General features: G+C 60.1%; 4 protein-coding genes across 6 annotated transcripts in view; 1 reads left to right on the forward strand and 3 right to left on the reverse strand.

The window, feature by feature from the left end:
• The window catches only part of DNAJC11 (DnaJ heat shock protein family (Hsp40) member C11), a 74,845-nt gene extending 72,111 nt beyond the window's left edge, over positions 1-2,734 (forward strand). The window contains exons 13-16 of the mRNA XM_007110207.4: positions 578-635; positions 766-908; positions 1,597-1,726; positions 2,122-2,734. Coding sequence (XP_007110269.1) covers positions 578-635; positions 766-908; positions 1,597-1,726; positions 2,122-2,147 — 357 coding nt within the window. The 3' untranslated portion in view covers positions 2,148-2,734. The remainder of the gene's footprint in view (positions 1-577; positions 636-765; positions 909-1,596; positions 1,727-2,121) is intronic.
• Positions 2,735-4,041: 1,307 nt separating this feature from the next.
• LOC112065322 (THAP domain-containing protein 3-like) lies at positions 4,042-5,711 on the reverse strand. Its single transcript, XM_024125633.2, has 4 exons — positions 5,693-5,711; positions 5,486-5,643; positions 5,002-5,106; positions 4,042-4,765 (listed from the first exon to the last, which is right to left on the reverse strand). Exons 1-4 carry the CDS (start codon positions 5,709-5,711, stop codon positions 4,505-4,507), a joined length of 543 nt encoding a protein of 180 aa, XP_023981401.1. The 3' UTR covers positions 4,042-4,504.
• A 470-nt stretch (positions 5,712-6,181) lies between these two features.
• LOC102974694 (THAP domain-containing protein 3) lies at positions 6,182-12,781 on the reverse strand. 2 transcript variants are annotated; one of them, XM_024125194.3, is made up of 6 exons: positions 12,641-12,731; positions 12,166-12,231; positions 9,907-10,099; positions 7,593-7,655; positions 7,142-7,246; positions 6,182-6,905 (listed from the first exon to the last, which is right to left on the reverse strand). In XM_024125194.3, the coding sequence occupies exons 2-6, from the start codon at positions 12,180-12,182 to the stop codon at positions 6,645-6,647; spliced, it is 639 nt and encodes a 212-aa protein (XP_023980962.1). In that variant the 5' UTR covers positions 12,183-12,231; positions 12,641-12,731; the 3' UTR covers positions 6,182-6,644. The 2 variants fall into 2 exon arrangements, with proteins under 2 accessions (XP_023980962.1, XP_023980961.1); XM_024125193.2 differs by lacking the exon at positions 12,166-12,231 and having other exon boundaries at positions 12,641-12,781.
• Positions 12,782-14,467: 1,686 nt separating this feature from the next.
• On the reverse strand, positions 14,468-22,378 carry PHF13 (PHD finger protein 13). Of its 2 annotated transcripts, none has more exons than XM_024125684.3 (4): positions 22,008-22,378; positions 19,536-19,637; positions 17,584-18,118; positions 14,468-17,133 (listed from the first exon to the last, which is right to left on the reverse strand). In XM_024125684.3, exons 1-4 carry the CDS (start codon positions 22,044-22,046, stop codon positions 16,907-16,909), a joined length of 903 nt encoding a protein of 300 aa, XP_023981452.1. In that variant the 5' UTR covers positions 22,047-22,378; the 3' UTR covers positions 14,468-16,906. The 2 variants fall into 2 exon arrangements, with proteins under 2 accessions (XP_023981452.1, XP_028343700.1); XM_028487899.2 differs by having other exon boundaries at positions 17,584-17,977; positions 22,008-22,190.
• Between the last annotated feature and the right edge of the window lie 1,901 nt (positions 22,379-24,279).

Here is a 24,279-nt window from a genome sequence, read left to right on the forward strand (position 1 = left end):
AGTTGTGGAGAGCGGGCCTGCTCTTCGTTGCGGTGCGCGAGCTTCTCATTGCCATGGCTTCTCTTGTTGCGGAGCACGGGCTCTAGGCGCGCAGGCTTCAGTAGTTGTGGCTCGTGGGCTCTAGAGCGCAGGCTCAGTAGTTGTGGTGCACGGTCTTCGGTAGTTGTGGCTCGCGGGCTCAGTACTGGTGGTGCACGGTCTTCGGTAGTTGTGGCTCGCGGGATCAGTAGTTGTGGTGCACGGGCTTCGGTAGTTGTGGCGCACGGGCTTAGTTGCTCCGCGGCGTGTGGGATCTTCCCGGACCAGGGCTCGAACCTGTGTCCCCTGCATTGGCAGGCGGGTTCTTAACCACTGCACCACCAGGGAAGTCCCATAAGAGGGTTTTTTTAAGTGGTGGGGATTGTCCGCTTTCTTCCCTTTGAGTGAATTGTTTTTCCATGACCTAGGATAGCAGCGATGTCCCGGAGAAGCGGACAGTGGACGGGGCAGGGCCGACAGGCACCGGGCTCGCGGCCGCGGCTCTCAGCGGAGCTGGAGCCCAGGGAGGCCCTGACTGTGGCTTCCTTGTTTTTTGCAGGTTCAGCTGATGCAGGAATCTGTCCGAAGAATAATCGAGGCTGAAGAGTCCAGAATGGGTGAGGAGGCCTGGCCTCTTCGGGGACGGGGTGGGCGCTGGGGTCTCACAGGAGCGCGTGGTCCCTGCAGCGCGGCTGCGCAGGGGGCTGCCCGCCACGGCCGCCCCACCCTGACCGGGCCCGTCCTCAGGGCTCATCATCGTCAACGCCTGGTACGGGAAATTTGTCAACGACAAGAGCAAGAAGAACGAGAAGGTGAAGGTGATTGACGTGACTGTGCCCCTGCAGTGCCTGGTGAAGGACTCCAAGCTCATCCTCACGGAGGCCTCCAAGGTAGGCGCTCGTGGGCCCCGGGGTTCAGACAGGAAGGGCGTCTGGGGAAGAGGGACGGACGGCGGCCCCTCGAAGGGGCCGTTTCACTGCAGCGGGACCTCGCGTGCTGCCGCGCTCACCGCGGGGCGCTGCCCAGCACCCAAGTTATAGCCACGCTGGAGCCGTTGACTTCATTTGTTCATCTGCTCGTTGCCAGGTATCATTGAGCCCCTACCGTGTGCCAGGTACACCAGCAAGCAAAGCATACCTCCTGCCCCCAGGAGCACACACTCTGCCTCTACCTTGCCTTGTTCCAGAAGGAGCGTGAGGTCGCCCTAGCACGTTTGAGGCTCGCGGTGGGGCCTGGGGCGTGGGTGATGGAGGCGAGTTACAGCGCAGAGGAGCTCAGGCCAAAGAGCCCTCGTTCCCTGAACAGGCTGCTAGTCTCCCCCACCTCGGCGGGGCTTCTGTGAACACGGAGGTGCCATTAGTGTGGCAGAAGGGGCCTATTGGGAGGGCGACGTCGAAGTCTCAACAGGCAGCCTTTTGAAATTCTCGTTTCTTTTCCCCAAGCTCGCAAGCGTGCATCTTCTGTGGGCCGCTCCCGAGGGCAAGTCCAGGCCCTTCCACGCGGCTCCTCCAGGTGGCAGCAGCGCTGCCGGGCTTTAAACCACCGCCTCCAGTGAGCGAATCTGTCTGCTCCTTACAGGCCGGGCTGCCTGGGTTCTATGACCCGTGTGTGGGCGAAGAGAAGAACCTGAAAGTGCTTTACCAGTTCCGAGGTGTCCTGCATCAGGTGATGGCGCTCGACAGCGAGACGCTCCGGATACCAAAGCAGTGTGAGTAGCTGCCCCTGGCCGTCACCCGCCCCGTGCCCGGGCCTCGGGAGGCCCTCGGGGAGCTCCGAGTGAGGGGCGACAAGCCCCTTCCCTCTGTCCTCTGCCGGGGAGCAGCAGGCTTGGGCATCGCGACCTGCTCGGAGCCGGGAAGCGACGCCCCAAGGGAGCGGTCAGCCCTCTCCCGGGTGGAATTAGAGTGAGCTCTGTGCTTGGAAACTGCAGCTCGGGTGGCTGCGTAGGAAGCAGACGCAGCTGCTCGTTTGTGTGCTTGAACCAGACGATTCTCAGCTGCGGGCCGGCAGCCTCTGGTCTGGTGACGGCCAAACCCCCGAAGCGGAAAGAAGGCGTGGAAGCAGTTGCCTTCAGACGCCCTGAGTTTGTCTTCTCTTTCACAGCTCACAGAATTGATACCGATGGATAAACTGCTTGAGAAACCAGATTTAAACGAGGCTACAAAAAAACCTTTCCCTGGAAGTCTACAAATTTGGAAGCAGGAAAAAACTCCAGACGTCAGATGTGTTTATTTTGTATTTCTGTAGAAGGTGGCACCGTATCAATTATGTGAAGGGACCCGCAGGCACCCCGCTTTCCGGGTGCTGTAGGTAGGACTGAGGCAGCCCCACCTGGACCGGAACCACAGCATGGCCCGTGTCTGTGCCCAAGAATCATGTCCTGCCAGGAAGGGCCCTGGGCCCCTGGAGCCTCCGGGTCCCTCCCCAGGTTCCTCAGCACGTGTGCCGGCTGCAACCCCCCCAGTAGCTCTTGGTCTGCCGTGAGGTACTTTTGAACACCTTGCCCTCACGCCTAGGACTGTGAACTACCTTTCCTGAAATCCACACTGAACGTGGAAAATGAAATGGAAGGAAGGAGTCCCCACCAGCAGAATCTCCAAATCAAGTGAGCATCTGTTCGGTCAGCTTCCTGAAAACCACCTTTTCCTGCTGAAATATCACTAAGTGAATCTGGAGAGGATTGTGTGGGTTTATAAATGTGCTTTTTATCTGAGAACAAATGGTTTTGGAAATTAGTCTTTTTTTTCCCCCTCCCAGAACTCAAGCCATTCACTGGCACCTGGCTTGGGACAGAGGGTGGAACTCCGGGTCCCAGGAGCCCCCCGTGTCCTCGCGGGAAAACGCGATGCCTCCCGCCCCGCCCCACCCAGCTCAGCCCCTCTAGAGCGCGGAGTTCAGGAGAAGGGGACGCGCGCGGGGCTCCGGCAGGCGGCGCGGCTGCCCCCACGCCTGGCCAGTCCAGCTCTTCCTCACCGGGACCCCTTTTTGGGTGTCTGCTCCCAGGAACCCCCTCCTTCACTTGCCTCTTTTGTGGATGCAGAATATTTCAGGACCGGGAGCCTCCTGCACAGCCTGGCCTGTGAACAGTTACCGGAGGAGCAGAGGCCTGGCTGCTGCTGGTTCTGGCAGCCTCTCCGCAGCTCCCGTCAAAATCAGGCTTCACTCCCGACGTTGGTACCGGAGAAATCACTCATAACCCCCTTCCTCCACTTTTAAAACTCAGTTCAGGTTGTCCAATTCTGTACTATTATTATTTATCTATCTCCACTTTAAAAAGGTTTCCTGCGAGCTGCTGCTCCGAACGTACATCCTGCGATAAGCGTCGCGTTAGCGGAGTCCGACCTCGGCCGCAGCCTGTGTCCCTGCCCGGTGGGCGGGTCACTGTACAGGGGACCCTCTTTTACCGCAATAAACCTTTCCGGAAAGCCAGGGGCAGTGTTTCCATGCGTCTGTGTTCACTTCAGGGGTGAGCGGAGTGAGGGACGTGCCCCCTCCTCACAGGCCTCGTTCCACCCTTATGCCGACGGTTCAAACCACGGTTTGAACCACGAGGCTCAACTTGAAGCTGCAGATCAGTTTTCTGTGTCACACATTTGCCTGAGAAACAGAGTCCAAGTTAGATCACACAGGCTAGGAGTCCTGTTTTCTTTAACTAAAGGCACCTTTTTTTGGTAGTCGAAGGTGGTCATGGGGCTTCCCTGGTGGCGCGGTGGTGGAGAGTCCGCCTGCCGATGCAGGGGACGCGGGTTCGCGCCCCGGTCCGGGAGGATCCCACGCGCCGCGGAGCGGACGGGCCCGCGAGCCGTGGCCGCTGGGCCTGCGCGTCCGGAGCCTGTGCTCCGCGACGGGAGAGGCCACGGCGGTGAGGGGCCCGCGGACCGCAAAAAAAAAAAAAGGTGGTCATGCCCTGCTGGCTCCTCAACAGGAAACAGGCAGGCGGTCTCAGAAGCAGCCAGGCACGGCAGGAGAGGGAACCTCAAACCAGCGCTCCCTTGTTTTTAAATAAAGGAGGAAACAGCGCGGTGTAGGAAGACACTTTATTACGTTGCTCACTCACACCTGGCCGGGCAGGGAGGTGCTCCTAGGACAGAAGCCAGCCTCAGCCCCTTAAGAGAGCCGGCCGTCCAGGCGACGGGGCCACTCGCCGCCTTGGAGAGTGCCAGTGGCCTACGGCCCCCCTGGGCCCAGCTGCCCCTCAAGGAAACGCGTTTCCTCCCCTTTGGGGAGGGTCAGCCCCACTGGCCCAGGATGGCTCCTCAGGCTGTGGTTCCAAGGATGCTCGCCCAGCTTATGCTGGAGGGAGAACCACGGTGTCGTGCTCGCGGCCCTGCCCCTCCCAGCCTGAGGCCGCTACACTTCACACGAGGTGGCGCCGGGCCGAGAATGTCAGCGCAGGACTGAAAGGCCCGCCCACGGCCAGAGCCCGAGCCCCGAGACCACTGCCCCTCCTCCCGGCGGCTCGGCGGAGACGGCCCAGCTGGCGGGCTCAGCTCTGCTGCCCCGGCCACAGCCTGGCCTGGAGTCCCGGCTGCCCCACGCCGCGGGCACGCAGGCGACTGGACATCTTCCTCATCACCAGCCTCTGGGCCTTCAGGCGCCTGCGGAGCTTTTCATTTTCCTTTAGCGTCAGGAAGAGTTTGTTTTTCAGAGCGTCTAAGTCCAAAAGGGCGTAGCTGTGATCGGACGGCTGCGTGGGGCTGGCCGGCTGACCAGGGACCCCGGTGGCTTCCGGCCTGTGTGGCGGGACCTGAGGACAGAGGTCAGTGAGAGACAAGCAGCGGCCAGGGCGGCAGGACGCGCTTCGCCAAGCCCTCCCGAAGCCCAGAGCTGCCCAGTCGCAGCTAAGTTCACAGGTGCGGTCTGAATCCAGGCTACACGTCGTGGTGCTCTGGTTCAGGCACGTTTTCTTCCCTCTGTTTGAAGCAAATCCCCTCGAGCTGAGAGACCAGCCACGCGCCGCCTTCGCACCTGGCCCGGCCTCACCTGTGCTCCGGGGCCTCCAGCGTCTGGGGGCAGCTGCGGCGCTTCGAGCCTCGTGTCCGCCTTCCTCCCTGGGCCACCCTCCCCGGCCCCCGTCTCAGGGAGGACCTGGGAACGACAGGGCAGAGGAGGCCACTGACTGGCACAGAAGCGGATCCTCCCCAGCTGTTACTCGTCCGTCCCGCCAGTGGTCCCCGCACACCACCCGGGGGCAGCCGGGGCGCCTGCAGAACAGCCGGCCTCCTCAGCCGGGGCGCCTGCAGAACAGCCGGCCTCCTCCACGGCCTGGGGTCAGACCCTTAGACACGGAGCAGACACCAGACGTGACCAGCTGCCGCTGCTTGATCTCGAACAGGAAGAAGGCGGCACGGGAGGCTTTGGCTTTCCCTTTTCTAGGAAACGAGAGAATCCAAGCCCAGCAGGCCAGCCTGGCGGGCAGGTGCAGCGGCTCAGTCCGAGCGCTCGGCGACCAGCAGGGCAGACTCACCTTTCCCTTCTCAGAGGCAGCATCTCCACTCGGGCCGGCAGGGTCTGTGTTCTCCCTCACCAGCTGCAAGAGACACGGAGCTGCTGCAGACGGGCCCCGGGGTACGGGCAGGAGGTCCGCGCCCCGAGAGCCCGCGCCAGGCCTCGTGCGTCTTTGTCCTCACGCTCCGCCGGCTGAGGCTCAAGTAAACTGCGCCCTGAACCCAGCCCAGCTCTCCTCTCACCATCCCCGGCTCCCTTCCTTCTCCGAAGATGTTCCCAATCTCGGGGCAGAGGCCCGGTGAAGCCAGGGGCCTGTCTGATTTGTACGTGTTGCCCCAGGGCCTGGCACTCTTCAAGGCGCACAGCAGGTGACTCAGAGTGGCAGCCGCGTAGTGGGAAACATCCAGCTCAATCCGCCTGCCGATGCAGGGGACGCGGGTTCGCGCCCCGGTCCGGGAGGATCCCACGCGCCGCGGAGCGGACGGGCCCGCGAGCCGTGGCCGCTGGGCCTGCGCGTCCGGAGCCTGTGCTCCGCGACGGGAGAGGCCACGGCGGTGAGGGGCCCGCGGACCGCAAAAAAAAAAAAAGGTGGTCATGCCCTGCTGGCTCCTCAACAGGAAACAGGCAGGCGGTCTCAGAAGCAGCCAGGCACGGCAGGAGAGGGAACCTCAAACCAGCGCTCCCTTGTTTTTAAATAAAGGAGGAAACAGCGCGGTGTAGGAAGACACTTTATTACGTTGCTCACTCACACCTGGCCGGGCAGGGAGGTGCTCCTAGGACAGAAGCCAGCCTCAGCCCCTTAAGAGAGCCGGCCGTCCAGGCGACGGGGCCACTCGCCGCCTTGGAGAGTGCCAGTGGCCTACGGCCCCCCTGGGCCCAGCTGCCCCTCAAGGAAACGCGTTTCCTCCCCTTTGGGGAGGGTCAGCCCCACTGGCCCAGGATGGCTCCTCAGGCTGTGGTTCCAAGGATGCTCGCCCAGCTTATGCTGGAGGGAGAACCACGGTGTCGTGCTCGCGGCCCTGCCCCTCCCAGCCTGAGGCCGCTACACTTCACACGAGGTGGCGCCGGGCCGAGAATGTCAGCGCAGGACTGAAAGGCCCGCCCACGGCCAGAGCCCGAGCCCCGAGACCACTGCCCCTCCTCCCGGCGGCTCGGCGGAGACGGCCCAGCTGGCGGGCTCAGCTCTGCTGCCCCGGCCACAGCCTGGCCTGGAGTCCCGGCTGCCCCACGCCGCGGGCACGCAGGCGACTGGACATCTTCCTCATCACCAGCCTCTGGGCCTTCAGGCGCCTGCGGAGCTTTTCATTTTCCTTTAGCGTCAGGAAGAGTTTGTTTTTCAGAGCGTCTAAGTCCAAAAGGGCGTAGCTGTGATCGGACGGCTGCGTGGGGCTGGCCGGCTGACCAGGGACCCCGGTGGCTTCCGGCCTGTGTGGCGGGACCTGAGGACAGAGGTCAGTGAGAGACAAGCAGCGGCCAGGGCGGCAGGACGCGCTTCGCCAAGCCCTCCCGAAGCCCAGAGCTGCCCAGTCGCAGCTAAGTTCACAGGTGCGGTCTGAATCCAGGCTACACGTCGTGGTGCTCTGGTTCAGGCACGTTTTCTTCCCTCTGTTTGAAGCAAATCCCCTCGAGCTGAGAGACCAGCCACGCGCCGCCTTCGCACCTGGCCCGGCCTCACCTGTGCTCCGGGGCCTCCAGCGTCTGGGGGCAGCTGCGGCGCTTCGAGCCTCGTGTCCGCCTTCCTCCCTGGGCCACCCTCCCCGGCCCCCGTCTCAGGGAGGACCTGGGAACGACAGGGCAGAGGAGGCCACTGACTGGCACAGAAGCGGATCCTCCCCAGCTGTTACTCGTCCGTCCCGCCAGTGGTCCCCGCACACCACCCGGGGGCAGCCGGGGCGCCTGCAGAACAGCCGGCCTCCTCCACGGCCTGGGGTCAGACCCTTAGACACGGAGCAGACACCAGACGTGACCAGCTGCCGCTGCTTGATATCGAACAGGAAGAAGGCGGCACGGGAGGCTTTGGCTTTCCCTTTTCTAGGAAACGAGAGAATCCAAGCCCAGCAGGCCAGCCTGGCGGGCAGGTGCAGCGGCTCAGTCCGAGCGCTCGGCGACCAGCAGGGCAGACTCACCTTTCCCTTCTCAGAGGCAGCATCTCCACTCGGGCCGGCAGGGTCTGTGTTCTCCCTCACCAGCTGCAAGAGACACGGAGCTGCTGCAGACGGGCCCCGGGGTACGGGCAGGAGGTCCGCGCCCCGAGAGCCCGCGCCAGGCCTCGTGCGTCTTTGTCCTCACGCTCCGCCGGCTGAGGCTCAAGTAAACTGCGCCCTGAACCCAGCCCAGCTCTCCTCTCACCATCCCCGGCTCCCTTCCTTCTCCGAAGATGTTCCCAATCTCGGGGCAGAGGCCCGGTGAAGCCAGGGGCCTGTCTGATTTGTACGTGTTGCCCCAGGGCCTGGCACTCTTCAAGGCGCACAGCAGGTGACTCAGAGTGGCAGCCGCGTAGTGGGAAACATCCAGCTCAAAGCCTGCAGCCCCCAGACCTCGTCAGAGCTGAGCTGGGGCCGCGGGGGCCAGAAACAACTCTCCCCACCCCCAGGCACCGGAGGTGCTAAGGAGCAGGGCCACAAACGCGCCCCCCCCCCCCCCCGCTTGCTAATCTGCAATCGCTGACTTCAGGGCAAGCAGTTTACCACAGATGAGTGACAGTAATCACTGACTGAACGGGATGGGCTGGGGCTTCCTCACCAGCGGACATAGGTTTCAGGTCAGCAAAATGAGTAAGTCCTAGAGCCCCGAGGTACGACATCTGTGCCTGCGGTCAATGATACTGTAACGCGCTGTGCTGTGCACTTAAAAGCGTGTTAGGAGGACAGATCTCGTGGTAAGTGCTCTTACCACAATGAAATGTATATACATAATGAAAGGCCTTCCACGTTTAAAAGAAAACACCAAAACCTCCTGCATTAAGCACCTACTCGGTGCCAGGCAACGTTCTGGACGTTGGCAATAAAAGCAGCCGAGCAGAGCCCGGGCCGCACGGAGCCTCCACTGGGGCAGGTGCTCACAGGTGCCAGAGAGAGCGAGGGGCAGGACAGGAAGGACGGCAGCGGGGCTGCTACGGGGCACCGGGCACCGGGAGGCCGGACTTGGGGAGGGGAAGCCGAGAGACCGGGCAAAGGGAAGAGAGAGCACGGCGCTCCGGGCGTGTTTGCCGGCAAGTGGCAAACGGCCGCCTGCCCCTCCCCGCACCCTGGAACTCAGGGTTCCCGTCAGCTCCCTCCCTCTGGATCCCAATAAAAACAAACGAGCACGGGTACCTGCGGGCCTCGCGTGCGCTCTACTGCTACTCGGCCTCCCAGGCTCCAGCGGGTGCCCCGCCGGGCCCTCCCTCTGAGCCTGGGTGCCCGGTAAGGATTCACTATGATTCGCTACGATCCCCTCGTGGCTTCGAGCTCCAACTGTCCTGCCCTGAGCCCTCCTGAGCCAGACCCACACATCCTGCCCCACCAGACACGTCCTCCTCGGCGTCCCGTCGGGAAGCCAAACTCAACGTGCACGGGACCGTTTCCTCAGGGAATCTGGGACCCCCGGTCCCCAGGGGCCCAGGGCCCTGCTCTCGCGGCCCACCTCCCTCTCAGCCCAGCAGGGCTGCAAAGCCGGCCCGCTCCATCCCCCTCGTATCACAGCGCCCACCTCTGGCTCAGGCCACCGTGACTGCCCTCACCTGCGATGCCACAGTGAACTCCGAACCAGCTGCCAGCCAGAGGGACCTTCCAAAGCCGCGTCCCTGCCCACGGGCCTCGCCCAAAAGCCTACCACCTGTGCAAGCCCGTCACCACCTGGCCCCCGCGCCCTCCGGCCCGCCTGAGCTGCCGCTGCTCCGGAGTGCGCCCAAGTCCCCGCCCCGCTGTCCCCGCCCCGCTGCCCCCGCCCCGCTGTCCCCGCCCCGCTGTCCCCGTCCCCACCAGCGCTCCGCCGGCATCGTCCTGCTGTGCCCCGGACAGGGCTCTGAGCCGGCGCGGAGCAGCCACAGGACGACCTTAACGGGGACCTGCCGGGTGGCAGGTCCTCGGCCCCAGGCCCCCGAGCCCGGGCCGGCAACGGGCAACGAGCAAGAGGCGGGCGAGGTCTGAGTGCGGCGCGGCCGGGAAGGTCTTCGCCGCCCTCGAGCCCACGTGAGGCCAAAGTGAAACGCAGGAAGGACCGAGCTCTCGGCACCCTCGCCCGTCAGCTGCTTCCACGGCATCTGTTGTGAAGCGTGACTTATTTTTAAAGCAGCTTTAAACTGCAAATTCCCTAAAGCGCAGGGCAGGGCCTGCTGGGCTCCGGACGCCGAGGCCTGCCAGCGCTGCCCCGGCTGCGGTCCTCGGCCTCCGCCGTCCCCGCAAACGACACGTGCGCCCTGCGCCCAACCCACCGCCGGGGCCCCGCGGCCGCGCGCACCTGTGGGGGGCCCTGGAAGGCGAACACCGTGGGCACCGCGTTGTGCTTCAGGTTCTTGCGGTTCCCAAAGGCGCTGAAGCACTCGGGCCGGAAGTGCTCGGAGCAGATGACCGTGTGCTGCTTGGGCTCGAAGTCGCCCCGGCCGATGTTCAGCACCCATTCCTTCAGCAGCTCCGGGCGGCTGAACGGGAACCTGCGGGCACAGCAAGGAGGCGCGAGGGATTCGCGGCACTGAGCGCAGCAGCACCTCGGGGTCCCAGGGGCCTTTGACATCCCCACACGGCATTTTACTGGACAGCCTGGAAAATTCAGTAGCCTCGTCCTGTTAAACCACATCTACTTTGGGAAGCTTCCGTCGTGGCTGTCGGCGGCATCCTGAGACCGTGAACGTGGCCAAAGAGCCCAGGCAAGCTGCTCCCCGAGCCACATCTGCCAGGTAGGCCGCCAGACGGGCCTCCATTCCGGCTCCGGTGCTGGGGAAGCAGGAGTGGAAGAGACAGCCCCGCCCTCACGGAGCCTACATTCCAGAACCGGGAGGCGCCGGTACACCACACAGACACGGACTGCGCCGGAATAAAGAGCAGGAAGTGGTCGCGGACGGCCACCTGAGAGGTGGCATCGGAGCAGAGGCCGCACGAGGCGGGACAGAGCCTTGCGGTGTCAGAAGGAAGAGCAAGCGCGAAGGCCCGGCCGCCGTAGGAGTGTCGGGGGCCTGGCCTCGGGCAGAAGCGGCTTTCCCCGAGGCTCTGGCAGAGGGTGACAGGTGAGTCTGCCCTGGCTGCTGTAGGAGGGCCCCAGGCGGCTGGGATCAGGCCGTCAGCGGGAGGGGGTGAGGAGCGGGCAGATCTGGGATGTACTGTGAAAACCAGGCAGTAAGGTTTGCCTGTGGGCCGTGAAGCAGAGAAGGAGGGAGTTTCAGGCACTAAGACTGCGGGGGAGTGGGAGGGGCAGCTTTGGGGGGGTCAGCAGTTTGGTTTGATACGTTAGATGTTAAATCTGAGGTGCCTTTTACATGTCCGAGTGCTGAACGGGTGGTGGCAGGTGCACGTGCGTGTCTGGAGATGTCGCTGTGGGCCCGTGCCCAGGTAAGGGTGGCAGAGCCATGAGCCTGAGTGAGACGGGCACCCTGGGGAGCGTACGGGCAGGGACAGGACGGGGCACGGCCCTAGCCCTGAAGTGCTCGACTCTGTCTGGTGTTGGAAATGAGCAGGATCCAGCCAAGCGGACTCCGAAGGGACACTGTGACAAAGCAAGAGGCCGAGAGGTGTCCTAGAAGCCAGGTGGGAGGGGGTCTCAAGGCGTCGGCAGTCACTTGTGTCACAGGCTGCAGAGAGACCAATTCGGATGAGGAGGCACCACTGCACGTGGCACCACGTGGGGACACGACAGAGCTCATCTGTGGGAGTGGTGGGGGTGAGGGTATGACTGGAACGGGAGAAGAGCAGAGGCAACGCCACCCCCAGGTACACACCCGGCTGACGCCTACGGACACAGGTGCCGGAAGGCAAGACCCAGCAACAACGCCCAGAGCCATGTGCTGCCCGTAACGGCCAAAGAAAAGAGGCACCCAAATGCCCTTCAACTGCAGAACAAGTCAATTCTGGTAAACACCTTCCTAAAACACTCTGCAGCAATGAAAAGGATGAGCTGCTGCTGCCAGCAACATGGAGGGCTCACAGGCACAATCTAAGCAAAGCACAGGAAAAAGTACAGCCTGTGATTCCATTCAGTGAGGTTCCAGACAGGCCAAAGCAGTCCGCCCTACCCTTGGGCCCTGGGAGGACGAGGGGCTGGAAGGGGGAGCGGTCGGGGTCTCCTAGGGGCTGCTGTTCACTTGGTTAAACTGGTTGGGCTGTGTGCTCATGATTTGTGCACTTTTCCGTCTGTGTGTGACATACATCTCAAGAGACACATTCACTTCGAAAAAGAAAACGTTAACAGGAGGAGAGGAAGTGGAGACAGGAGAGCGGCAGCCCTTTGGAGTCCCGCTCTGAACAGGGCAGACGAAGGCGCCGTGGCTGGAACCTAAAAGAAAGCGTGCGACACTCGACCGATGGGCAGGCGGCCGTTCACTCGGCCGGCCCGGCAGGCGGGGCGCGCCGGGCGCGCGGGGACTGACTCCAAAAGCTCCGCCGTCCTCCCGGGCCTCCCGCAGAGCCCGAGGTCCCAGCGCCGCGCGCCCACCCGCTGGAACTTTCTCATTCCTCCTCCCCACCCTTCCTTCCCGGCATGAGGCCCGGAGATGTGAGCACCGCACACCTGAGAGACGTCAGCATCGCTCATCACGCAGCAAATACTGAACACCTACTACGTTCCGGGCAGCATCTGAGAACGAGATACAGTCCCCGGGCCGCGGAGGGGACGCACACCAAGTAACCGAAGGGGCGCAGCGCTGAGCGCGCCCCAGGCCCGCCACGGCCTCCCCCGCGCGCGGCTCCCCGGACCGGCGGGAGGCTGTGCGCCGGAGGGCAGGTTACTCAGCCTCTCCGACCGCCTCCCCGCGCGCCCAGGCGGCCGAGGCGGCGCCGGGCTTCCCGGGCTGGGACCTCGTCGGTCCCCGGGCCGCCGCCCCTCCGCGAAGGGCTTGGCCGCACGCCCTCGGGCCTCCCAGGGGCCGGGCAGCGGCCCCGGCGTCCCCACCCACCGCGCGCCAGGCCTGGGGCTCCGGCGGGGGCCTCGGCCGCCGGCCCGGGCGAGGCGGGACCCCGCGCCCCCCGGCGCCCCCGCCCCTCACCGGTGGAAGGTGAGCTGCTTCCTGCGATTGCTGTAGCGGTTGCAGCACTGCCGGGCCGCGCACGACTTCGGCATCTCCAGACACCAGGCCCGGCTGCCCCTAACAATGATGGCGGCGGCGGAGCCTGAGGGAGGGGCAGGGACGCCAGGAGGGCGGGGTCACGGGACGGGGAGGGACTGGCCAGTGGAGGTGGAGCGAGCGGTTGGGGCGGGTCCTGCCGGGCGCGGCAGCGCCTCGAACGGGGCGCGGCCAGTAGGAGAGGAGGGGCCTGCAGGAGGGGCGGGGCGGGGCGAGCAAGGGGGCTGGCGAGCGGCCGCCGGCCCGGGCGAGGCGGGACCCCGCGCCCCCCGGCGCCCCCGCCCCTCACCGGTGGAAGGTGAGCTGCTTCCTGCGATTGCTGTAGCGGTTGCAGCACTGCCGGGCCGCGCACGACTTCGGCATCTCCAGACACCAGGCCCGGCTGCCCCTAACAATGATGGCGGCGGCGGAGCCTGAGGGAGGGGCAGGGACGCCAGGAGGGCGGGGTCACGGGACGGGGAGGGACTGGCCAGTGGAGGTGGAGCGAGCGGTTGGGGCGGGTCCTGCCGGGCGCGGCAGCGCCTCGAACGGGGCGCGGCCAGTAGGAGAGGAGGGGCCTGCAGGAGGGGCGGGGCGGGGCGAGCAAGGAGGCTGGCGAGTGAAGGCGAGCAGGGCTCTGCTCCGCGGAGCAGAGTGCCCGCGCAGTGCCCGCGACCCGCGTCAAGGGGTGCTTCTGGGCCCAACTCAGGCCCAACACCCCCAACTGGGCTGGCCGGTGCAGGTTTCACCCCAGTTCGCTGAAGCCCGTCACCTTCACCTCCTTGCTTTGGAGCCTCACACCCACCCACAGTCTTGGACAAGGCTCACCACGCACTTAGGCCAGTATTTTCAAGATTTTAAGAGGTGTTGATTCACACATTTTGGCAGCTCCAACGTCACAGGAGGAAGCACTAGCTGACCACTAGCTGGTACCAGTGGAGGTGGAGCGAGCGGTTGGGGCGGGTCCTGCCGGGCGCGGCAGCGCCTCGAACGGGGCGCGGCCAGTAGGAGAGGAGGGGCCTGCAGGAGGGGCGGGGCGGGGCGAGCAAGGAGGCTGGCGAGTGAAGGCGAGCAGGGCTCTGCTCCGCGGAGCAGAGTGCCCGCGCAGTGCCCGCGACCCGCGTCAAGGGGTGCTTCTGGGCCCAACTCAGGCCCAACACCCCCAACTGGGCTGGCCGGTGCAGGTTTCACCCCAGTTCGCTGAAGCCCGTCACCTTCACCTCCTTGCTTTGGAGCCTCACACCCACCCACAGTCTTGGACAAGGCTCACCACGCACTTAGGCCAGTATTTTCAAGATTTTAAGAGGTGTTGATTCACACATTTTGGCAGCTCCAACGTCACAGGAGGAAGCACTAGCTGACCACTAGCTGGTACCAGGTTAGGCAGACACAGCTGATTGACAGAACAGGCTCAGCCACTTGGGACCCCCAAATGTAAAGGGCAGGAGGAGCACCCGGGGCGGGGTGCGGGGGATATGCTAATCCCGCTTGCAGAACCTGAGGAGGCTGCAGCTTTTACAATGCAGGGTAACCACTCACTGGGATTTAAGCTAATGCACAATGGGATGAAGAAACTGTGAGAGCTATTCCTGTCATTCCTACTGCGGTTTGTTTCTGGAGAATTTACTAGAAAAGTATATTAAGGGCTGTGAGCATTTTCCATCCTGCTAAACCAAACTCAGACTCTGACTTCCCAAGTCTTCACTTCACCAATCATGGTTTGGGGGTGGCAATGAACAGTCTTTCAACAGAAACACCTGAAGCTAGACATGAACCTCAAAGTAGCAATATATTTATTTACAAAATATACAGTTTCACAGAAACAGCTTCGCTTTATACACATAAGCTTTATAATTACGCAGAACCGTGTAAACGATGTTAAGTGTCTGGCCTGGCCAAAGCCAACGGGAGGGGCCTACTTTTGGGGTGACAACTTTCCCTCCCCCAACTCCATTAGCCTCCAACCAGGAGCCCCTAGATGGGCCGTATCTAATTTGCATAAAGCTGATTGCAGCTGCCCAGCTCAATCTAACAGAAAAACCAAGGTGTCTTGGCTTCTTAGACACCAGCCACAGGGGTAAACCCGTCAAAAGAACAAAAAGGAAATGAAGGAAACAGAAATGGAGATGAATATCAAATGCCTTCCAGAGGCGTCACCAGGAATTGAATCTTCTAAGAGCAATATGGCAATTGCCAGGGTTGGCAGTTCCACTCTAAAATCACACCTATTCCTAAACACACTTTCAAAACTTCGTGGAGTTTTGTTTTTTTCTTTAAAGAAACACTTTGAAACTTTGGCTACTCTCATGGTGAAGACACGGGACAGGCAATGTCATGGGGCAGGTCTTTGGCAAATTCCTCTCCAGCTTTTCCTGGACGTTTGCCCTAGTCAGAGCCAGACAGTTGTCTGAGGGGAAGGTTGTTTCTAAGCCACCTTCTTACTATTTTTCTCTACAGCAGAACTTCTCCCTTGGGGATCTTCACAATAAAATGGGTTTCAGAAACTATCTCTCTCTATTTTTGTGTTAATAGAAGCAACAGAATTAAAAATAAAACAAAAAGGCAGTTGGCTGGTCAACCATGAAAGATACTAGAACAAAATATAGGCTGTGATACAGTTCAACCCCCCTGGTGCTTCAGTGAGAGAATGTGGACCAAGTTCACCTGGTGGCCCTGCCCAAGGGGACCACGAGGAGAAGCCCCCAGCAGAGAGGCTGAGGGTCCATCTTTTTTTCGTTTTGTTTTTTTTCTACTTCCTTTTTTTGAGAGTCCATCTAGATGTAAATAAATATGACTGACTTGGGCATCCTTCCCTTTTCACACTTTATAAGAAACAATGTTTATGAAAACATACCCATCGATTTACAAAAAAAACATTTTTGAGAACGAGTATTTGAACTGCTAAAGAGCAATGTCAATTTCAGAGAAAGCTGAAGCTCTCCCTCTCCCTCGAGCCCCAGAACCACCAGTGTCCCGGGCCACACTGCCCTCACGCAAAGGCCTGCAGGGGCTCCAAACTCCCAGGCTTCTCCAGAGCTGGCCTGCACAGGGGTCTCCCCAGTCCAGGGTCCTAGTTTAGACCTAAGGAACTCTGCACAGTTCAGTGGTACATTCCTGGAGACCGATGTTACCATATCACTCACTCACCACTTCAAACCAAAAGAAAGGCTTCAGAAGTCCTAACCTTGCCCCATGGAACCAGCAGGCCAGCCTGTATGAGGGGCATACTAAGAATAACCCATGGGAGAGGCCTTCCTCCCAATTTTCCCTACCCCACTACGTAGAGGAACACGGTTCCCCAGTGACTGCCTAACCTTTAATGCTGCTACTAGAAAAAAGTGAGGGGGAGACAAGGAGAGAATCCGAGTGCCCCCCTCGCTTGAAAACATCTTGCTGGGCACCCCCAAGGCCCTCAGAAGCCAACTGGAGAGAAAGGGAACCCAGGCAGAAGTATGCCAATACTTTTGGCTATTTCGTGCAAAAAGACAGGTTTTTTTTACATCGTGCAAAACAGGAAACTGAGTTATGAACAAGGGCCACCTTGACCGCCCCCCGAACCGACCCCCCTTTTCCACAGAGAAGCAGCTGCATACCGTCCCTTTTAACAAACAGAAGGAAACCTGGAGGTCACTAGCTAGCCCACCCACAGGCTCCTCTCAGGGTGAGACCAGAGGACTCCAGCGGGCAGCCCCCAAGGCAGGGGAGAGGGCGGACCACTAAGGGAGGGGCAGCTTTGATGGTTGCTGTACAGACACCTATGGTAAAAGACTTACACTCGAGAAGAAGCTTACACGTATGGCTGTTCATAAACAGGCCAGGGAAACTGAACATCTCTCGCCAACACAGCGGAAGCAGGAGTAACAGCTAGCACTTGTTCCAATCGGCGGGAGTTTATTAACAATGAGTAAGAATTCACAACTACCACGTACTCTCACCTTCAGCGGGACCAAACCCACTGCGCTTGGGTGTGCAGTCCACCTCCACTGCAGAGAACACAGCTCTAGCAGCAGCTTTGGCCAACGAGGATTTTATTCAGTCACTGGCTATGTACAGTTTATACCTTGGACAGCTGGTCCTTTCGCTTAGGCACCTGAATGGCAGGGGTCTGCCCGCACCAGAGCTGAGAGTTCTGTGCTCAACTAAGACCAGGGCCAGCAGGCCCATCGTCCCTTCTGATTCCTCGCCCACAGTCTCCTCGCTCTCCAGCAGTCAGTCCAGAAACAGCTTCCGGGAGCCCATTCGGGACCGGTTGGAACGGCGGATGTCAAACTTGGAGTCCCGGCACTTTTGGCAGACAAACACTTCCGGAACGTTGGACTTCCGGATTTTCGCACAGGACAGGTGAATCCAGGTATGGCACTCATTACACTCTATCATGGGGCGGCCAGCAAATGGCTTCATGCAGAAGCAGGTGACGAGGTCCCAGGAGTCGTCGTCTGAAAGGAGAAAACCACATAAGAGGAGGGAGAAAACTTCTCACAACCCCTCTCCATCAGGAAAGCAGCTCTCCAATAGGACAGAGCAGCTGAGCTGCGGTGAAACCGATTTCAAGTTTCACTTAAGGGCGATACTTCCCTCTCTGAAAATACAGCAAATGCACAAAAAGGGCACTGCAACGTGTGGCACCAGGAATTACCTGCGAGGTGTTTACTTACGAGCTGCGTTATTTTTACATTTCAAGGTCTGTTCTGGAATCTCAGCTGTCCTCAGCTGCGATCACCCCTTCCTAAACATCTCGGCATCCACTTTCTTGCACCTTTTCCCCTGAAGGTGGTAGGGCACGCTCCACTGTCACACTCCAAGGAAGCGACCGCGCTGAGACCCCTCTTGCCATCCCCTCGTCTGACCACCCGCCCGTGGCACGCCGTCCTTCAGGGGCCACTCACCTGAATCCACCATGATGTCCTCATCGTTGCCGGTGCTGTCCTCGTCCCGGAATACCACCTGCTTGCCCTGCCGGACGATAGTCCGTTTGCCTTCAGTTTTTATCTCTTTGACCTGATCTGGTGACACCGTGGCACAAGATCCACTGGAAGGAGTGTCGGAGTCCCAGCCCGAGCAGGGGTCGCCGGGGGCCTGGGGGATATCCTGCAGGGTAGGGCTCGTAGGGGTCTCTGCATATGGGTCGGCGGCTTCCAGCTGCAGCAAGCCCCCCATGTAGCCCTCCTTCCCGGGCACATCACTGTCCCTTCGCTTCCTCTTCTTCTTCTTCTTCAGCTTGTCGGTCTTCTTTCTGTCCAGCAGGAAATTACTGGGCTTGGCTCGCTGCAGGAGGGTGGGCTGCAGGTGGCCAAAGCAGCGGTCAGAGACTGGCAAGGGCACAGTGGACGAGATGTCACTGAAACCAGCCTCCCAGCCATCGCTGTCAATGGTACCAGCGGTGCTATTGGCAGGGCTGGGGCTGCTCCTCAAAGGGAGTTCCTGAAAGGACAGAGACAAAGGTGGCGGGTTCCGATTATCCCAACCAGCCCCCAGCACCAAGAGCTGGCCCAGAGCAGAGCTCCCCAGGGCTCCCGGCCAGGTCAGGCCTCCAAACATGGGAAATGCACAACCTGGAGCTTCCCAGCTCTCACCAGCATTATTCTTTAGGAACAGTGTCATTAGTTCTTTAGTGTGACCTTCCAGCTAGAACATAAACCCACAAGGGGGACCCTCCAGCCCTTGCTGAACCCTCCCCCCTGCCCGAGTTAGGAACTTAGTTGATACTCAATACGTATCTGTGAAAGGAGTGCTGAAGACGCCCTCACACTCTTATCTTTCCTGATTGTACAATCTCCCCTCAATTTGTCCTCCCAAAGGATGTACTTTTTTAATTAAGTGAATGTAAAATAATTGTGAGGATTTTCTGACATCTCAAAAATATTGCAAAATCAAAGTAGGTAATTACTGCCCCAAAGCAGTGCGTTCAACTCTATGGTTCCTTCAGATCAGTCACGCACTTTTATTTGCAAATAGTGGCAACGCTCTGCATAGCAGGATGCAAGCATTATCCACCTAGCTGGTGGCAGAAACAAGAAGCCAGTGCTGGGTTTGGCCTCCTAGACATACTAGATTCCTTTCTCTTTAGCCTTACATAATATGAACGAAGCCCCTGAAGTCTGAGCACCATGGCAGCGCTGGTCCACAGTTCTGCCCATTTCTCAGCAAGAAAAGAAAAATGCCTTCATTTACATGGGATTTTGGCCACAACTCCCTGAAGATTCTGCAATGTGTTGTGCACAGCAATCGGGAGGCCACCCACCAGGCAGGGAAGGGTGGACTGGGCCTGACCATCTGATCAGCTTGAACCCCAGGCTCCACCACCGATTAGCCTGCGACCCAGGATAAGGAGTTCCCTCTCTGTACCCCAGTGTCCTCATCTTTAAAATGGAGATAAATAGGGAATTCCCTGGCGGTCCAGTGGTTAGGACTCGGCACTTTCATTGCCAGGGCCCGGGTTCGATCCCAGGTCGGGGGAACTATGATCCCGCAAGCCACACAGCGCAGTGCAGCCAAAATAAACAAACAACAAATAAAATAAAATGGAGATAAATAATAGCTCTTACCGCGTATCACTATAATGGCCAAAAACAAGCGCCTGGCCATAGTAAGCCCCTGATAAGTACAGGCCACTAAGAGAAGGCCGACATCAAAAATATTATTTGTCAGCAAACTTTGAAAGTTTATCAAACTATTTCGAGACAATCCTGCACCACTTCCCAGCCTGGTCCAACTTTGTAAGACAGATTTCTGCCCGACTATTGACTCAGGTCGTCCCAGGGAACCCCTTCCAGGGCCACCACCTTGTCAAACACTCTGGTTTTGTTGCCGGCAAGAAGTCAAAAGTGCTGAAAATTACCTCCTTCGGATAAGGGATGTAGCCTGCATAGGCCAAGACAAAGGTGCAGAACTTGTTGAAATCCTCCACGGTCCTGCGCCTCTTGGAACTGGGGGAGTACTCCTGTTAACAAGCGAGGAAAGGGAAGGCGTTTGAAAGCAGACGCGTACAGGTGGGGTCGCAGAAACAAAACTAGGCAAGCTGGGGCTTTTAGGAGCTACCAGTCACAAACTCTAGATTTACAGACACTCTAGAACAAGATAAGGGAAGTTTGGGTCAAGAAAGAACACTGTTTTCAGAAGTTGAAAGAGGGGGTATTATGATGTTATGCCAAGAATACTGGGAAACTGGTGAGGAGATAAAAGCTTGCACAAAAGTCTACTTCTTAGCAGTCATGTGGCTTTTTTTTTGACATTATCTATTAGTTTCTACAGGCCTATCAAGAGCTTTTTTTGCCACAAATTTTCCACTTTGAAAATATGCTCCTGCTGCAGCTGTAACTAAAGTCTTTTAACAGACTTCAAAAGTCAACTACTCCTTAACATTCAGAACTCAGACCTGGGACACTGGACCTGAATCTCGCCTGACCCCTCCCCAGCCAGGGCTGCGTGAGGACCCCCTCCTCCTACCCGGCTCTCTCCTCCCGAGGAGACACTTCCCCGGCTGGTCCCTCCACTGCCCCAACATCCGGGGGCCAGGCACCCAAATATTCCCCAACTCAGAGAATAAACCAGAAACAATCCTGCTACTACCATTTGCACGCTAAAGATGAAATACTAGAAGTTTTGGCTTGTGTGTCCCACCCCATTCAATCAAGAAACGTCCTCGACAAGAACAGATTTCCTCCAGAAGACGAGAGGAACTCCAAGAAAAAAAGCTCTTATTTGTTCCTAAGCAAAGCAACTGTTTCACTTCGGTTCATTCGACTAGCGCACTTAGGTTTTCTGCAAGCATTTCATCACCCACCCCAGGCCCATCCTTAGGAGCTCGGCTAACACCTCCAGAGCCTAAGGGCCCGCCCCACGGTAGAGTGAAAGTGGGGGAGGAAATGAGGCGGTGGGCTCCTGGACCCGCCCCAGCCCAGCGCGCCCGGAAAACTGCGCGGCCCAGGCCTGCCGCCCGCAGGTCTCCTTCCAAGGGCTACACTTCTTTTGATTTTCTCAACTCGGTGCTAGCAAACCACCTATGACCCCACCCCTGGGCCGCCCGGACCCCGAGGGCCGCGCAGGTCAGCGGAGCGCCGGAGTCCGCGCGGTGCCCAGCCCTTCCTGCGCGGGGGAGAGCCTGCTCCCTCCCCGGGAAGAACTGACCGCCCTCCCTCCGGCCGGGTGGGAGGGCCGCGGCCCTCAAACTCTCGAGGAGAAGTTTTATTTCGGCGGGGAACACGCAGAAGTGGGTCAGCAGCCGGGACGGACGCAGAGTGGAAGGCGGCGGGGGCCTCGGGCCCGGGGAAGGGAAGCCGCGCCGCCCCTACTGCGCCCGCCGCCCTGGCCCCGCCGCCTGTAGGAAAAGCAGATGGCGGTGCGGCCCCCTCCCCGCCCTCCCGCGGAAGCCGCCCCCCGCCGACACTCGGCCCCGGAAGGTGCGGGGCCCATCCCGCGGGGGAGGGGGCGCGAGTAGCCCGGCACGATTCGGGCTCCGGTACTGGCAGGCCCCGCGAGCCCCCGAGGCGGCAGCGCGGCGGACGAGCCCTACCGGCGCCGCCTCCCCTCCCCCACCCGCCCGCGGCCAGACCCGCACCCCGGACTCCGCGGGCCTTGGGAGGGGGAGGGGAAGGGGACGGCGGCGGGGCGGGGGTCGGCCGGGAGAACCGAGGGCCGATCCCCGGAAGGAGGGGGAGCCGGGGCGGGGCGAGTCGAGCTCGGGGGAGGGGGCCCCGGAGAGGGACTCGAGCGTGCCCGGGGTGGGAGCAAGGCTCGGGCCCCCGCGGGGGTGGGGACCCCGAAGGACGAGCCTCCCCCACCCCAACCGAAGTGGGCGGGGGCCGAGCGGGAGTTAGGGGGCGGGGCGCGGGGCACCGGGCCCGGGGGATTAGGGGAGAAGGCGGGGGCGCGCGGAACGGAGTCCCCATCCGAGGGGGCCGCAAGCCCCTCCGGGAGGGGGTGGGGGATTCCTCCGAGAAGCGGAAGCGCGGGGCGGAGGCGGCTCGGACTGAGTCCCCGGGGGCGGGGAAAGGGTAAGCCAGGCCGGCGGGGAGGGGCCGGGGGCGCAGACAGGTCCCCAGGCTACGCGAGGCCGGGGAGGGGTGGTCGCGGCAACCTGAGGGAAGCGGCGCCGGGAGGACGCGGACACCCGCGGAAGGGACACCGAGGAGAGAGCGGGCAGGGAAGACCGGGCGCGGGCCCGAGTGGGGGGCGGGGTTGGGCACCCGGGGGGCGACGAAGGATAGCTGGGGGAGGGGAGGGCGGCGCTAGGCCGGCGGGGGTCCGGCTCCAGGAGCACAGGATCGGGGTGGGGGCGGTCAGGGGCTATCGGGGCGCAGCTCTCACTCACCTCAGGGTGGAAAGCGGCGGCGCAGGAGTCGGAGTCCATGTTCAGGGTCGGGGGCGGCGACAGCGGGAGTGCAGGGGCCGAGCTGCGGGCGCCGGGCCGCGGGGCCGCTCGGGGCCGGGGGCTCCGGCGGCCGCGTAGGGCGAGGGCGGACCCGGGAGGGGTCGCTCTGACTGGAGATGATGAGGGGCTCGGTGTGTCGCGTCCCGGGCACTGTACTCTCGGGCCGGCGGCTCCACAGCCGAGCAGAGTTGTCGATGCAGCTCCCGCGACCAGCGCGACTGGAGAGGCGGGAGAGTCGCTGCGGGGGGGCGGCGGCGGCGAGCGGGAACCCGACCGGCTCCCCGACCTGACGCCCAGTTCGGCTCGTGTCTCCGGAGGGAGGGCGGGAGAGCCGCGAGGGCTGTCGGGAAATGTAGTCTGGGGACGACGTGAAGCCGATGGTGAGGGGGCGTGGCGCGGGAGCGGGCGCGGGGCATTGTGGGAGTCGTATTCCCCCGTTCCGCGGCTGAGGCGCACAAAGGTCTCCTCGAGGACTCCAACCCCCAGAGAGCTCCGCGGCGGCTGCCCGGTCTACGGAGGCGGTGGCTCCGGGACCTGAGACCTCCGGAGCGGGGGAGGTGCGGGGGCTCGGGCTCGGCGATGGGGGAGGGGTGGCGCGAGCGGTAGCGCCTGGGTCTCCGCGGGGGCGGGGGAGGTCAGGGGTCGCCCCTGCGAATGGGGGAGGGGCTGACGGCCTTGGTAGCGACGGGCGGCGGCGGCTGGCGCCTCCTCTTTCGCCTTTGAGATTTGGGGTCTGTGCCCCTTTGTGGGGCTGGGGTCCCCACGGGCCAGGCGGGGGCGCTGGGCGCTGACGTCGCAGTCGCCCCAAGGCTGAATCCCCGTGCCCTAGACCGGGCGGAGCGAACTTGTTTTCGCGGTTGTGGCTTTTCTGGCCGGCTCCTCCTTGCCCTGGGGGTCCGGGACGGCGGACCGAGACCAAGCGGGGTGGGACCGCCCTAGTCTCCCCAGTAGGAAACACTTCGAGGTGTCGGGTTACCACCGCATTTTTAAAAACTACACCAGTGTTGCTGGTGTTTGAGAAGATGTTCGCTTTAAATACGGTTTTTTTCCCCCTCTTCCCCTGACCTTGAGACCACTCCTGTTTTCTTACTTTGCCTTGAATTATTTCCTGAATATATTCCTCACAGGATTACAACAGTGGGTGAGGCGAAAACCTGATAGAGATATGTGGTGTTGACATTGACTTTGTTTACTGATATTTAATTGAGGAGTTGGCAGTGTTTAAATGCTGCGCCGCAGTCTTTTACAACTTTATATGTTGAAGGTTGATTGACTCTGAACACTTAGTTGAAAATTAACTGCTCTGATAAACTTACCATGAGGAGGCCTCACGTACTTAAATTATTTTTAATAACCATTTGAAAGGAAAAAACTGTATACGAAATGCAAATGATTCAATCACATATTTGGTAGCTTCGAAGACAAAGAAACTGTTAAAGAGGAGTGACATAAAATTTTAAATTCAAATCAGAAAAGTGACTCATCTGCATATACTACATCAGAGCGATGATCGGAAGAACCCCTAAAAGATGAGATTCTTTCCGAGGTAGTGAGTGCTACATTGGTTGGCTCTTGCTGTTTCGGTGGTTAAGATAATTCTGATGGAAACACTTAGTGGTTAAGAGACTGACTTATCTTAGAAATACTTCTCTAAGCCTCAATTACCTTAGCTATAAAATGTGTAACTTGCCTCGGTAAGTAGTAGTTTATGATTGTTGCCAGTTTTTTTAAAATATTATTTTAGCAAGATCTTCAAAGATTGGAGGGCTCCCCAGAGGTGACAGCAAATTGAGGTGCTTTACAAAGCTAAGATAAAAACAGAAATTGGATTTAGCCTGTGGAAACATCATTAACATCTTCTAGCCGACTTGTCACATTCAGATGCTTTAGCCAGATTTGGAACGTTATCTGATCAGCAAGGCCAGAGGAAATGTCCTGAGGTTAGCCAGTGCTGCCCAGGGTCAGATTCACCCAGGGCAACTTGTTTTGCCTGAATATGAAAGGACCAAGGAAGGACATTATCCTATTGGTAGTTTAAAGGTGTAAATACCAAAAAAAAGAATAATTATTGGAGGCAAAGTCCAAATGAATAAAGAGGAATTTTTTTAAACTGATCATTATTCCCTATGGTATAATTTTGCACGTAATAAACATTAAATTCCCCCACCCACCCACCCAATTAAGAAACTGAAATAAAGAACTTGTTCATAGT

The sequence above is a fragment of the Physeter macrocephalus genome, chromosome 3, assembly GCF_002837175.3.
Source record: "Physeter macrocephalus isolate SW-GA chromosome 3, ASM283717v5, whole genome shotgun sequence".
NCBI lineage: Eukaryota > Metazoa > Chordata > Mammalia > Artiodactyla > Physeteridae > Physeter > Physeter macrocephalus.